We start from the raw sequence: 14916 nt of genomic DNA, 5'->3' as shown, positions 1-14916 counted from the left end.
ATCATTTTGGGACTGGTCTGGGGTCTGGATTAATTTTAAGGACTGCCCTGGGATCAAACTAATTTTAGGACTGGTCCGGTGTCTAAATAAATTTTAAGACTCATCCTGGGTTTAATTCTAGAAGTGGTCTGGAGTCTGCACTTATTTTAGGACTGATCTGGGGTCTGAATTAATTGTTGGACTGGTCTGGGGTCGGAATAATTTTAGGATTAGTCTGGGTTCTGAATTACAAATTACAAATGAATGCACTGTACAGCCAAAACCAACATTTTCTTCTAGGATAGAGCATTACTATACTTTTTACTTTATAAGATACACCCCAGGTTTTAGAGGAAAAAAGTATGAAAAATATATTTTTCATCAAACCTCACATTAGACCCCCATCAGACCTCAGATCAGACTTCTGTGCCAGACCCCTATCAGACCTACAAATCCCCATCAAACCTCCATGTCAGACTCTCCATGTCAGACCCTCCATGTCAGACCCTCCATGTCAGACCCTCCATGTCAGACCTCCATGTCAGACCCCCAATCAGACCTCCATGTCAGACCCCCATCAGGCCCCCATGTCAGACCCCCATCAGACCTCCATGTCAGACCCCCATCAGACCTCCATATCAGACCCCCATCAGACCTCCATGTCAGACCCCCATCAGACCTCCATGTCAGACCCCCATCAGACCTCCATATCAGACCCCCATCAGACCTCCATATCAGACCCCCATCAGACCTCCATATCAGACCCCCATCAGACCTCCATATCAGACCCCCATCAGACCTCCATGTCACACCCCCATCAGACCTCCATGTCAGGCCCCAATCAGACCTCCATGTCAGACCCCCATCAGACCTCCATGTCAGACCCCCATCAGACCTCCATGTCAGACCCCCATCAGACCTCCATGTCAGACCCCCATCAGACCTCCATGTCAGACCCCCATCAGACCTCCATGTCAGACCCCAATCAGACCTCCATGTCAGACCCCAATCAGACCTCCATGTCAGACCCCAATCAGACCTCCATGTCAGACCCCAATCAGACCTCCATGTCAGACCCCAATCAGACCTCCATGTCAGACCCCAATCAGACCTCCATGTCAGACCCCCATCAGACCCCCATCAGACCTCCATATCAGACCCCCATCAGACCTTTCTCTCTCCAGGTCCGGCGGTTTCTGCAGAAGTCACCCTCCCTTGTCTTTCTTGGTCCGCTGTACGCGGCCAGGACCTGCAGTGCAGAGCAGCCCCAGGGAAGAAGACCGGGGGGGGGGGGTGTAAGTGCTCACAGCGCCTCACTCCCCCGCTCCCACTGCATACTGGTGAGCACTTCTTTGATGGAAGCGCTCACTAGTGTTCACATTATAAAATGCAAGGCCCCCCCCCCACCCCCACACACCCACAAACCCACAAACCAGGGTGGATTTGATTTAAATCACTAGTCAGTAAGGCTTGATTTAAATCATAGTTTTTTACATAAAAATTCATATTTGGACAATTTTTCTGTTGTACTTAGGAAGGAGAAAAATATGTTTCTTGGTCATCTTCATCACAGCGCATCTCGTGATGTTGCCTCATTCGGGCCACCAGGCCTTGCATTTCTTTGTTGCAGTGTTTGCATTTTGCACGCATGCCTGCCTTACCGATAGGTAAAGGAACTTCATTAAAATATTGCCAAACTGGGTCTCTTTTACGGCCTTCTGCCATTATAGTTTTTTTTCCTCCAAGGAAAGAATGTGATAAACCTCAGGTCATACACACAAAAAGATCCAAAGACTTGTCTGTCTGTGGCTGTGCAGTACTGTGCTCTTTTGTAGTACTCCTTGTCTGCTTGCCTTTTCCTCCTCACACTGAGTTTCACTTTCTTCTTGTGCAGATCTATTCCACTCCAAACAATCAGAAAAATATTGTTTATATTCTATTTACTGAACTTTAAACTTAGCGCTGAAGGGGTTGATTCAGTATTTATAGGTTTGTAGAAGTTGGGATTAAGATCTTTTTCTCAACTCTTTTCATGTTATAAATTCAGTTTTGAGAACTCCCAAATTAAACCAAGCGTCTGTGATAATATCTTGTAGGCAGAGAAACTGCCCAATTATCTTACAAAAACCTCTGGAAGAGCATGACATTGTGAATGGATTAATGGGATTTAACAAAAAATTCTACGTATACAGCCTTATTCTACATAATTAAAAAAGTAATCTTTATCTTATGATGGAATAACCTTTGGATGGTAATATATTTTCCTCAAAAAGCATTTTATATTAAAAACTCCAATTTAAATTAAAAAAATCTGATTTTTTCGATAAAAAAAAAAATCATAGATTTTTATCCACCCTGACACAAACACACTTTCGGGGGGGAAAAAGTGCGTCTTATAATGGAAAAATACGGTATATAAAATGACGCCATCTTTTACACTTGCCACCACCTTCATGCAATTTCATTAGAGTAGAGATTATCAACAAATATTACAGGAAATTTCCACTTGCCCATTAGTCCAAAATATAGCGTTCAAAAATCTGCGATACATATAACCCGACATGTCACATGTCGGGTCAAAGCTGCGCCGATCCGCTTTTTTGAATGATCAGGGACTCCAGCTAAAGGTCCCTGTACACAGGGCCATATTACAGCAGATTGTCGGGAGAGAAGCGTTCCGTCCCGACAATCTGCTGATCGCCGGTGGAGGAGGCACATTTACATGTAGTGATCTCCTCCACAGTATGGGGAGCAATGATCGCTAATGTCATTGCTCTTCCCCATAAGGACTCAGTGTTTGCGGGCAGGAGATCGCGTTTACATGGCACGATCTGCTAGCGGTAAATGATCATTTTTTGAGTGCGCACAAGCGATCGGATTTGCTGATTCATCCGGTAATCGGCAGTGCATTTACACCGCCCGATCATTGCTAACGAGCATTAATCAGGACCAGGCAGTGTAAACATCATCACACCTGGACCTGTCAAAGTGCAGAGGGCGCGGCAGTTGCAGAGAGAGCAGAGCCTCTAGGTGTAATGGCGACGCCCCCGTTGCTCCTAGAGGCTCATTTGCAAAACATCCTTTTTCTCAGCAGTGCAGGCACATAAGAACATGGGACCAGCACAGACGCCTTCAGCTGCCGAGCGCACATGTAACAGGACAGTCTCTGACTACGTATTGTCTATAGAAAGTCTGAGCGACGTCTGCAGAAAATGAAAGCACAATCCATTTCCTGACCCTGCAGTCGGTGAGCGGCAGAGATGAAGCCTGCTCCGCTGCCAGCGCCTCTGCCTCTCTGTGCCCTTCTGATCAGTAAGTGACCCTGTGCCCCGCACTGACCTGGGCAGGAATCATATGTGCACATGAAATCTTCATTTTTGGGGGGGGGGATAAAAGCGGGGATCTGGTCTGGGGTCTGTATTTAGGAGGGGGGTCCGGTTTCTTTAATAAGTGAGTCCGGTGTCTGTATTAAGGGGCAGTCGAACTCTGTAATGTTCTAGAGGTCTCTATAAGTGTCCGGGCTCCCGGGGTCTATATTCATACAGTCTGAGAGTCTCTCTGGTTAGGGGGTCTTGGGTCTATATTTCAGAGGTCTCAGGTTGTTTAGTCTGGGGTCTGTATTTTCCTACAGGGGTCTCTATAAGTGTATGGGCTCTGGGGGTCTATTTACATGCTCTGTATTTGTGAGGTCTGAGGGACTCTTTGTTTTGAGGGTCTATCCTTCTGAGGTCTGTATTTCTAGTGTTCTGGTCTAGGGTCTCTATAAGTGTATGGGCTCTGGGGGCCCTTCAGAGGGTCTTTTTCATGCAGTCTGAGGGACTCTTTGTTTTGAGGGTCTATCCTTCTGAGGTCTGTATTTCTAGTGTTCTGGTCTAGGGTCTCTATAGGTGTATGGGCTCTGGGGGCCCTTTCAGAGGGTCTTTTTCATGCAGTCTGAGGGACTCTTTGTTTATAAGGTCTGGTGTCTATATTTCAGGGTTCTGGGGTCTGATTTAAGGTCTGAAGTCTGTATTCTTCTAGGGCTCTGATTTGGGGACTCTACATCGATGGTCTGTGGGGGTCTATATATTTAGGGGATCTGAAGGACTCTGTTTATGGTGTCTGGGTCTATATTTCTGAGGTTTGTGGTCTGCGTTTTTTAGGGTGTTCTGGGGTCTGTATTCATTATGGGGTGTGATGAAGGGTCATATGTACTACAATAGATTGGGGGCATGTCCTATATAAATGGGTAGGAATCAGGGCAAATATTCTGCAGGGGGCGAGCTGTGCATCCTTTTCAAAATGTCTCTTCTCAGAAGTCGGCTCTTATGATTTCTGACCATTAGAACTTGAGCTGCTGAGGTTTTCCAGCCCAGACTGTGATAAAGTAAGTGCCCCCCACACGGAACTACTGGTTGCTTGACCTTCAGCAGCAGGAATGGCGATTGTTAGGAGCAAAGCGATCAGTCAGGGCAGCACGCGCTCACTTTCTCTGCAGCGCCACCACAGGGGAAATGAAGCATTACGCCATACACATGTGAATGGACTTCTTGGGTCCTCCAGAGCGAGAGACACTCTTGGCAGACACTCTGGCTATTAGATAAGGTCCTAAACAGGGACCCCGGTTCCCCCTTTAAGGACTTGCTAATTCCTGTCATCTTATTACAGGTTTCTCCGGAGCCCTAAATATCACGGTCCCCTCAGAGCCGGTGCAGGGGTTCGTTGGTGACTCTGTCCTTCTGCCGGTCACGTACAGCCTCGCTCAGCCTCCGACCACTCTGCAGGTCACCTGGAACCATGACAATTCTATCGTCCTGTTTTCAGAGATGACAACGTGCGGCACCGAGACATCTCAGACCCTGAGGATTTGCAACGAGTATCACATTTCGGTGGGGAGGTATCGGCATAGGGTGGTCTTCTACCCAGAAAATGCCTCCCTCCTGCTGAGGGGCGTCCAGCGGAATGACTCGGGGCGATACACGGTGACCTTTCAGGAGCTGAACCAAAGCAGATCCATGATGCTGGTCGTGGACGACCCTGAGGCGACATCCAGCGACCCGGGTATGAAGCCCCCCGAAAGAGTTGTTCTGACTCATGTAACAATGTTTCAAAATGTTCATCCTCACAGCTGGGGGTTTGTTACCATGTATCAGCGTAAGCCATCCTCTGGGTGCAAAGCACAAAAGCCGCAGGGACCTCCTTATTTTCAGGGACCTCCTTATTTTCAGGGACTCTGTCAGGATCTTACTGTCAGAGAGTGACTAGCCATCATGACCTAGCGCCGCTCACACAGCTGGGTGTTTGTTACAATGTGTTCCTCCTTCACCACACATCTGTTTCCAGCCCTGGACTCTTGCGCGGTTGCGATGCGGCACTAAGACTGCGCTGTTTAGGCTACTTTCACACTTGCGTTAAAGTTTTTTCCGGTACTGCGTTCCGTCCTAGGGGCTCAATACCGGAAAAAACGCATCAGTTTTGTCCTAATGCATTCTGAATGGAGAGCAATCCGTTCAGTATGCATCAGGATGTCTTCCGTTCCGTCCCTTTTACGGTATTTTCTCCGGCCAAAATTACGGAACACTTGCCTTATCCGGCATTAATTTCCATTGAAATGTATTAATGCCGGATCCGGTACCAAGTGTTCATGAAATTGCCGCATTGACGGATCCAGTTTTCTGGGACCTTTAAGGATATATAAAAAAAAAATACCGGATCCGTTTTTCCGGATGACACCGGAGAGACGGATCCGATATTTCAATGCATTTCTCAGATGGATCCTGATATCTGTTTGCATACGGATTTCCGGATCCGGCAGGCAGTTCTTCTAACGCTAGTGTGAGAGTACCCTTAGTCGCTCTGCTACTTTCACACTTGCGCTGTTGTTTTCCGGTATGGAGATTCGGCAGAGTATCTCAATACCGGAATTAACAACGCAAGTGTGAAAGTTGCCTAAACCGTGCGGTCTCATTAATTTAACTAGAGCCAGCTGCCGCCCAGACAGCCGCGAGGTACTTGACTGCAACTGTTCCTAATTGCTAGTTGTTACCTAAATCGATACATTGTAACGAGCCCTTCAGCTGTGAGAGCTCACATTTTACCGATTTGCCCCTCCTCTAAATTATTTGAATTGAAATTCCAGGAATAACATGGGCTCGGGTCTGGGACAGGAGAGAGACACGTGCTGCCCATGTGTTTAGCTGATAATTGTCTGCATTGTAACAAACCCTCAGCTATGAGACATATTGGGCCAGGACAGGTTTCCAGCCTTTAAACACAAATGTTTGCATTCCCTGACAGCACACAGAGATGTTTAAAGGCTATGGACACCTTTGGGGCTATTTTTTTAATGATCGCACTTTACTTATTTTGGGCTAAAAAATTTTTTTCCATTTGGTCTTTATTAAAAATATTCAGCCATTTGTGAATTTCAAGGGTTAAAAATCAGTCTGTTTGCAGAGTATCACTTCTCTGTCCCGTCAGCTGACGTCTTATTGAAGCCTTACCTCTGATATCCTGACCCCATAAACATTTATTATAGCTAAAGTGTTTATGAGGTCAGGAGATCAGAGATGAGGGTTCACATGAGCCGTCAGCTGACGGGACAGAGAAGTGATACTCTGCAAACAGACAGATTTTTTTTTACCCATGTAAGGCTGAATATTTTTAATAAAAAATATTTTTGCCTAAAATGAATAAAAAAAAATAGCCTCAAAGGTGCCCATAGCTTTTAAACATCTCTGCATGCTGTCAGGGAATGGAAACATTTGTGTTTAAAGGCTGGAAACCTGTCCTGGCCCAATAAGTCTCATAGCTGAGGGTTTGTTACAATGTAGACAATTATAAATTAAACACTTGGGCAGCACGTGTCTCTCTCCTGTCCCAGACCCGAGCCCCTGTTATTCCTGGAATTTTAATTACATGAAAATATGATTTTTAGCCCAAAATGAGTAAATTGCTATCCTGAAGTTCTCCATATCCTCGGAATGCCCTGACTTTGTATCTCTGTGGGCGAGCGGATACATATATCACCAGTTTCTCCTATGTCCTGTTTTTTTTTTTAGACTTGATATATTCCCATAATGAAGAGGACGATGGACGGCGCGCTATCCGATCCCTGGCTGTACGAGGAATGTGCGCGGCCATTTTCATTCTGCTTATCATTGGTCTGCACTGTACGTGGTGGAGACAGGTTGGTGTCCTCTCCTCACCATCCACGTCATTGTCCACACATACACCACAGACGTGACATTTAGGCCTCTTGCACATGAACGTTGTGCATCCGTGCGGCGGCCGGGACGGATCGAGACCCATTCAACTTGAATGGGTCCGTGACGCGTCCGCACCACCCAAAAACTTAGAACAAGTTCTATTTTTTGGGGGGTGCAGAGGCACGGACAGAAACATCCGTAGAGCTTCTGTGTGGTTCCGTTCCGTGCTTCCGTTCCGCAGCTCTGCGATTGCGGACCCATTCAAGTGATACGGCCACGGGCACACAACGTTCGTGGCTTGTAAATAGCATTGGACATCGATTTCCTGCTGTTACTGTAAAGAATCCCTACATTGCCGTCTCCCATCCAAGATGAGGGGTCTACAGAGTCTCTCTCTGTATCTCGCTAGTCACACACTAACACCTGATCGACCTTTGGGAGCAGCTTGCCGTCGGGGCGCCGCTTATCAGTTTACAGCTGACCGGAATCTACAGACACTTCTCCAGTTTACAGCAGCATTTACAGTTTTTTGAATTTTTCCGTCTGTTTTACAGGTCAGAAAATATCAGACTGAAATTATTTGAAGATGAAAATGGTAAAAAGAGAAAATGTTTTTTGTTTTTTAAAAAGTGTAGCAAAATAATTACAGAAATAAACTTTTTTTATCCAGTATCTAATGGTTGGGAACTTGGGATTTCTATCTTCTAACATCGTACCGCACTGTGCACCAAAAACAGCAATGTCCGCTCCAAAACCTGAGGAAGAGCATCTGCTAGACTGCTGGTTACTGGGTGACCTAAACGTTATGAGGCCTATAGAAAAAGGAAGCCCCACACAGAACTGCATCTAATGCCTGCAGTGATGATCTCATTACATCAGCCAGTAACCACCACTAGGGGGAGCTCACTACATACAGATTATACAGCCACCACTAGGGGGAGCTCACTACATACAGATTATACAGCCACCACTAGGGGGAGCTCACTACATACAGATTATACAGCCACCACCAGAGGGAGCTCACTACATACAGATTATACAGCCACCACTAGGGGGAGCTCACTACATACAGATTATACAGCCACCAATAGAGGGAGCTCACTACATACAGATTATACAGCCACCACTAGGGGGAGCTCACTACATACAGATTATACAGCCACCACTAGAGGGAGCTCACTACATACAGATTATACAGCCACCACTAGAGGGAGCTCACTACATACAGAATATACAGCCACCACTAGAGGGAGCTCACTACATACAGATTATACAGCCACCACTAGAGGGAGCTCACTACATACAGATTATACGGCCACCACTAGAGGGAGCTCACTACATACAGATTATACAGCCACCACTAGAGGGAGCTCACTGTATACAGAATATATAGCCACCACTAGAGGGAGCTCACTACATACAGATTATACAGCCACCACTAGAGGGAGCTCACTACATACAGATTATACAGCCACCACTAGAGGGAGCTCACTACATACAGATTATACAGCCACCACTAGAGGGAGCTCACTACATACAGATTATACAGTCACCACTAGAGGGAGCTCACTACATACAGATTATACAGCCACCACCAGAGGGAGCTCACTACATACAGATTATACAGCCACCACTAGAGGGAGCTCACTGTATACAGAATATATAGCCACCACTAGAGGGAGCTCACTACATACAGATTATACAGCCACCACTAGAGGGAGCTCACTACATACAGATTATACAGCCACCACTAGGGGGAGCTCACTACATACAGATTATACAGCCACCACTAGAGGGAGCTCACTACATACAGATTTTATTACAAGACCCGGAGGCTCATATTGCTATTCTCCTTCTTTACTCTGACCAATAGCAGCAAAGATAAAAAATAAATATTGAACATTTGAACAGCCCCTCCCCATAGTCCCAGTATAACAGGCCACTCCGCCTGCAAATCCCCCTCTTTCTTTGCTGCTGACCGCAGAGATAAGTACCTGTGATATTTGTCTGATTACTATTACTGTTTTTCTCTTATTGTAGTTTTTTTTTCCCTTTTGGGTTTTATGTGATACTCTATTGTTTGCAGGTTGTTTTATGGGATCTCCATTGTCTGTTGCTGTGTGATTCCTTAGCACAGCTCTGGTGACCTGTGTTCAGGGGTACCCTGTGTGTCCGATTATCCCCTTTGGGGTTATCATCCCCTTCTGTCTGTACCTCTCCCTATCAGGGTTTTTACTTTTGTCATCTGACTGAGTTTTTTCTCTCTCCCCTGCTTGCCGTTCGCACTGCGCACTTCCCCTCGGTCTCCCTTTCCCATCCGCTTATCTTTCGCGCCGCGGCTCACCTTTGATCCTGCCGCCGGCGCTCCTACTTGCCGCGCTTCGCTCCGCCCGAGATCTCGCGAGATCTCGGGCGCTTCCGCTTCCGGTTTCAGTGCGGCGCTCCGTAGTCTCGGCGCGCACTGTCCTGCATCTGCTCTCCGGCTCCTGTGCTCGGCGGCCTCCCTGCTTACCGGCTCCTGTTTTTTCTATCAGGTTTTCTCCCCCACTCTAGTTCCTCTCCCTGGCTGGGGAAAATCCTCACCAGCGGAGTACTTAGGGTAGGATTAGTTTTCAGTTTAACCCCTTTCACTACAGATATAGAGGCGGGCTGTGTGATAATGCCCCATACAGATCTCAGTGGGCAGGGCCCTATGGAAGAGGATATGCCTCAGCTGATTTAACCCCTTCTGGGGATGATTGTGATATTGGGACACCCTCTGCGGATCCTTCCCTGGTGTTTCAAACTACCTTATCTAATGTGATTGCTGCGGCCATGGGATCAATGACTTCGGTCATTTCCCAGTCTATTGCCCAAGCCCTTGCAACCCATCCAGCTGCCTCTCCCACCCCACAGCCCGCTACGGTTTCTAAACCTACCGGGCCAGGGCCTGCCTCCAGAACACGCTTGACTGGTGACGTTGTCTCCACCAATGTTGGCGCGCTGGGTTCGCGCAAGAGAGCCTGTACGCGTCAGGCAGAACATACGCGCAGTTGGAAAAGTGCTAGAGCACTACAGGATGTAGCGTCCGGCTCTGAAGTCGGTTCGGATGAGGAGGCTTTAGGTGACGCCTTTGAGGAGGCAGAGGACGACCCTTCTGGGGTCATAGATTCAAACCCCTTACCCGGGTGCAGCTCCATGCTTTCGGCAGCAGACGCGTCCTTGACGGACCCATCAGGGCAACCTCTCTTTGACCCGGATTCCCTACACCACCCTCGGTCTGCGGAATGGTTGCCGTTGGAGCATGTCTCCAAATATTTGGAGGCCCGAGTGCGTTGCCCCCTCTCCAAAGAGGCGCGCAACAAGCTTAGGGCGGAATGCCCCAGACCCGTAATTCCCAACAGGGTGTGCGAGACTCCAGCGGTAGACCCTAAAATGACCCAATTCCTCACCAAATCTGGGTGGAATCCGAGGAAGGGTCTGGAGTCGGCCCTGCGTGCCTGTCAGGACAAGCTCCTGGACATATTTGGCCCCCTGGCAAAGATTTTTGATTTGGCCGAGGCTGCCAAGGCCGAGGGTAAACAGGTAGACCCTCTAGAGCTGCGAGAGTGGGTGCAGCGCGCAATTTGCGTGGCAGGAAACGTCAACACGTCCCTGGCCATTGAACGGCGCAAGGCCATTCTTTTCAAGATTGAGCCTAAACTCTCCAACTTGGCGCTCACTGAAGCCGGTAAGGAGGCCCAGGGCTTACTGTTTGGCGAGTCTTTTATTAAGGACTTAGGCCGTTTTGTTGGTGCCTTTACTGCACTCGATAAGGCCCAGAGTTCAATGAAACGGGTGTTTCACGGTAGGGTCTCTACCAGGGCCGGCAGTTTCAGGGGCCGTCTGTCCGGCCGTGCCCACTTCCAATCCCGTGCTACGGGCAGAGGCTCCTTCTCCCAGAGACCTGCATTCCAGGAGCAGAGGCGGGAGACATCATCTTTCTTCCCTTCCCGGGGAGGATCCTGGAGGCCTAGAGGATACAGAGGAAACCCTGGTTCCAGACGTCCTTATGGTAAGACCGATGCCTCATTTCAATTCTTCAACTGTTTGTGTAGGGGGCAGACTCCAGCTCTTTTCTCGAGCTTGGTCGCGCATCACCTCGGACCAATGGATTCTCTCCACGGTCAGGGGTTTCCACATAGAGCTGACATCTTCTCACCTATCCATCCCGCCCCCACACCCGGCAGTGCTGTCGGTAGAGAGCCGCATACTTGTGGACTCAGAGCTATCAGAGCTCTTCCGCAAAGGGGCCATAGAGCCGGCTCCGGCATCCACTGGTGCGATAATCAGCAACATTTTCTTGGTGGCGAAGAAAGGGGGCCAGCTTCGGCCCGTCATCAATTTACGCGCTCTCAACGCGTTCGTCAGGTACCGCCATTTCAAGATGGAGGGCATCCATCTCCTGCGGGACCTACTTCAGGTGGGCGATTGGATGGTCAAGTTGGACCTGAAGGACGCGTATCTTACCGTCCCTGTCGAGGACGCGTCCAGGAACCTTCTATGTTTCCTTTGGAAGGACAGGATTTGGCGGTTTACATGCCTCCCTTTCGGCCTCTCTTCTGCTCCGTGGTGCTTCACCAAGCTGTTGCGCCCTGCTATGGCCTGGCTGCGCAGTCGGGGAGTTCGCCTCATCGTCTATCTGGACGACATCCTGATCATGGCTCAGGATCATGCGGTGTTACTGAATCACCTTCGCTGGACGATGGATCTCCTGTTGGATCTGGGTTTCCTTCTCAATCAGGAGAAGTCCTGTCTCACCCCGGCTCGCGAGATGGAGTTCCTGGGGTTTCTGGTGGATTCCATGGCGGGGACTCTCAGCCTACCACCGACCAAGGTTCGGTCCATTCGGAAGGAGTTGTGCAGAGCCAGGTCGTCTTCCCAGATCCCGTTGCGTCAACTAGCCAGGATCATAGGCCTTCTGGCCTCTTCTATCCAGGCGGTCTTCCCAGCCCCACTACATTACCGGGCCCTCCAGCGACTGAAGATTTTCCATCTCCGGAGGGGGGTTTCCTATACGGACTGGATTTCCCTGGACGAGGAAACCAAGGAGGAGCTATCCTGGTGGATCCACAATTTACAGGCTTGGAACGGCAAGGCTATTTTCGGTCATCGCCCGGACTTCGTGGTGGATTCGGATGCCAGCCTGTCGGGCTGGGGTGCTCACTGCGAGGGGATCTCAACCGGAGGCGGCTGGTCAGCGGACGAAGCGGGATTCCATATCAACGCGCTGGAACTGTTGGCAGGTTCGTTTGCAATCAAGAGTTTCACGAGAGACACGGCCAAGGCCTGCATTCAACTTCGCATGGACAACGTGTCGGCAGTGCGTTACATCAACGGCATGGGCGGTACACGTTCCACCATCCTATCTCGGTTGGCGAAGGATTTCTGGGACTACTGTCTAGACAAGGGCTTGATGGTCTTGGCGGAATATCTTCCGGGCGTCCAGAACATTCGGGCGGATTGGAGCTCTCGATATCTCTCCGACTCCAGCGACTGGCAGTTGGATCCAGCGGTGTTCCGTTCCTTAACGTCTCTTTGGGGGCCTTGCTGTATCGACCTGTTTGCCTCCCGCCTGAACACGCAGCTACCACGTTTCTACAGTTGGCGCCCGGACCCGGAGGCCGAAGCTGTGGACGCGTTCCTACAGGATTGGTCGCGGGGTCTGCTTTACGCATTCCCCCCCTTCCAGCTGATCCCCAGGACCCTGATTCACGTACGCCGTCATTCAGCGGATCTGGTTCTGCTGGTCCCGTTTTGGACTTCCCAGTCGTGGTTTCCTCACCTTCTGGAGATGATGATAGAGACCCCGTACTTGCTCCCGACATCTCTGACTCTCCTCCGAGGTCCGAATCTCCAGCCGCATCCTCTCCTCCTGGACGGATCTCTGCGCCTGTTGGCGTGTCGAATTTCAGGGGACCCTGGGAGGTCCCGGGAGTTTCGGGAACAGCTAGAGTCCTGTTGGAGAACGCTTGGGCCCCAGGAACCAGAAGATCTTACAGATCTGCCTGGGGATCTTGGGATCGCTGGTGCGTGGCTAGGGACTTGGATCCCGTTTCGGCACCTGTGACGGAGATCTTGCACTTCCTGTCTTCTCTTTTCGACCAGGGCAAGGCCTATCGCACGATCAGCCTTTTCAGGTCGGCCATTTCTGCGTCCCACCAGGGGTTTGACGGTACTCCTGCAGGGCAACATCCTTTGGTATGCCGTCTATTGCGTGGCTCTCGGATGTCTCGGCCTCCTAGGCCTAGATTTTCGGCTACTTGGGACGTGTCTTGTGTTCTTTCTTTTCTATCTTCTTGGCCTCAGAATTCAGACCTGTCCTTACGGCAACTGTCGGCAAAGCTTGTCACTCTTTTCTGTCTAATCTCCTGCAAGCGGGTGTCTGACGTCCGGGCTTTGGATTATGATGCCCGCTCGTATACTCCGGAGGGGGTCTCCTTTGACATCTCTAGGAGAACCAAGTCTCACATACGCTCAGTTGCTTATCCGGCTTTCCCGGCCTCGCCTTCTCTCTGTCCGGTCGAATGCCTTAAGGAGTATGAAGCTCGCACTTCCCCTCATCGATCACGGGAGTTTTCTCATCTTTTCCTCTCTACCATTCGCCCTTTTGCCCCGGTGACCACTCCCACGCTGGCTAGGTGGATGAAGTGGATCATGGAATTGGCGGGCGTGGACACTTCCATTTTTTCGGCGCATTCTGCTAGGGGGGCATCCGCTACCTCTTTGGCGGTGGCTGGCGCCAGATTGGAGGACATTTTGAAATTGGCGGGCTGGTCCAGAGTATCCACGTTCAGAGAATTTTACTTTCGGCCAGGTCCTCACATTTTCTCATCAATCATTGAGAATTTATCTTAACTTTGAACTTGCAATATGAGCCTCCGGGTCTTGTAATAAAATCAGGTGATTTTCCTATTTCATGACGTAAAGTCATGATTTTATTAAAGACACGGAGGCGAGTATTGCCCACCCTGACTTCCCTCCCTATATGTATGTTTATTATTATGAATGATGTTTGTTCTGCAGATAGTATTGATTTGCTGTCATACGCTTGTTGATCTTAACTCTGTGTTTTCCTGAGTAGGTTTATCGCAACCAGTTGATTTTGGATACCGTGTCCCTATTTTGTTACTGTCATTTTCTGTTTTTCCACCTTTTCAGGTTGAGACCGGCCCGGTGTGCGGTGTCTGTTGGTCTACGTCGTCGGCAGTTTGGTTCCGGCCGTTAGGTTGATGTGGACAGGACGAGGAGCATCCTTCGGCGCTGTTTCCGGCTCTTCCCGTTTCGCTTCCAAATGGAAGGCGGTTGTTGTTCCATGATGTTCTGGGACTCTTGGTTTTTTCCGGTTCTGTTGGATGTTCGGACTTGAGTTACAAAGAAAGAGGAGGATTTGCAGGCGGAGTGGCCTGTTATACTGGGACTATGGGGAGGGGCTGTTCAAATGTTCAATATTTATTTTTTATCTTTGCTGCTATTGGTCAGAGTAAAGAAGGAGAATAGCAATACTCGCCTCCGTGTCTTTAATAAAATCATGACTTTACGTCATGAAATAGGAAAATCACCTGATTATACAGCCACCACTAGGGGGAGCTCACTACATACAGATTATACAGCCACCACTAGAGGAAGCTCACTACATACAGATTATACAGCCACCACTAGAGGGAGCTCACTACATACAGATTATACAGTCACCACTAGAGGGAGCTCACTACATACAGATTATACAGCC

General features: G+C 49.1%; 1 protein-coding gene across 3 annotated transcripts; it reads left to right on the top strand.

Annotated features, from left to right (window-relative positions):
- The first annotated feature begins 3217 nt into the window (after positions 1-3217).
- LOC122939122 lies at positions 3218-14372 on the top strand. Of its 3 annotated transcripts, XM_044295117.1 has the most exons (5): positions 3218-3291; positions 4627-5019; positions 7020-7147; positions 7721-7761; positions 14346-14372. In XM_044295117.1, the coding sequence occupies exons 1-4, from the start codon at positions 3240-3242 to the stop codon at positions 7748-7750; spliced, it is 603 nt and encodes a 200-aa protein (XP_044151052.1). In that variant the 5' UTR covers positions 3218-3239; the 3' UTR covers positions 7751-7761; positions 14346-14372. The 3 variants fall into 3 exon arrangements, with proteins under 3 accessions (XP_044151052.1, XP_044151051.1, XP_044151050.1); XM_044295116.1 differs by lacking the exon at positions 14346-14372 and having other exon boundaries at positions 7721-7836; XM_044295115.1 differs by lacking the exons at positions 7721-7761; positions 14346-14372 and having other exon boundaries at positions 7020-7242.
- Positions 14373-14916: the final 544 nt, after the last annotated feature.

Source organism: Bufo gargarizans, chromosome 5 (genome assembly GCF_014858855.1).
Source record: "Bufo gargarizans isolate SCDJY-AF-19 chromosome 5, ASM1485885v1, whole genome shotgun sequence".
In the NCBI taxonomy this organism is placed as follows: domain Eukaryota; kingdom Metazoa; phylum Chordata; class Amphibia; order Anura; family Bufonidae; genus Bufo; species Bufo gargarizans.
The sequence above is the reverse complement of the archived record's forward strand: the minus strand, read 5'-3'. Positions and strand labels throughout refer to the sequence as shown.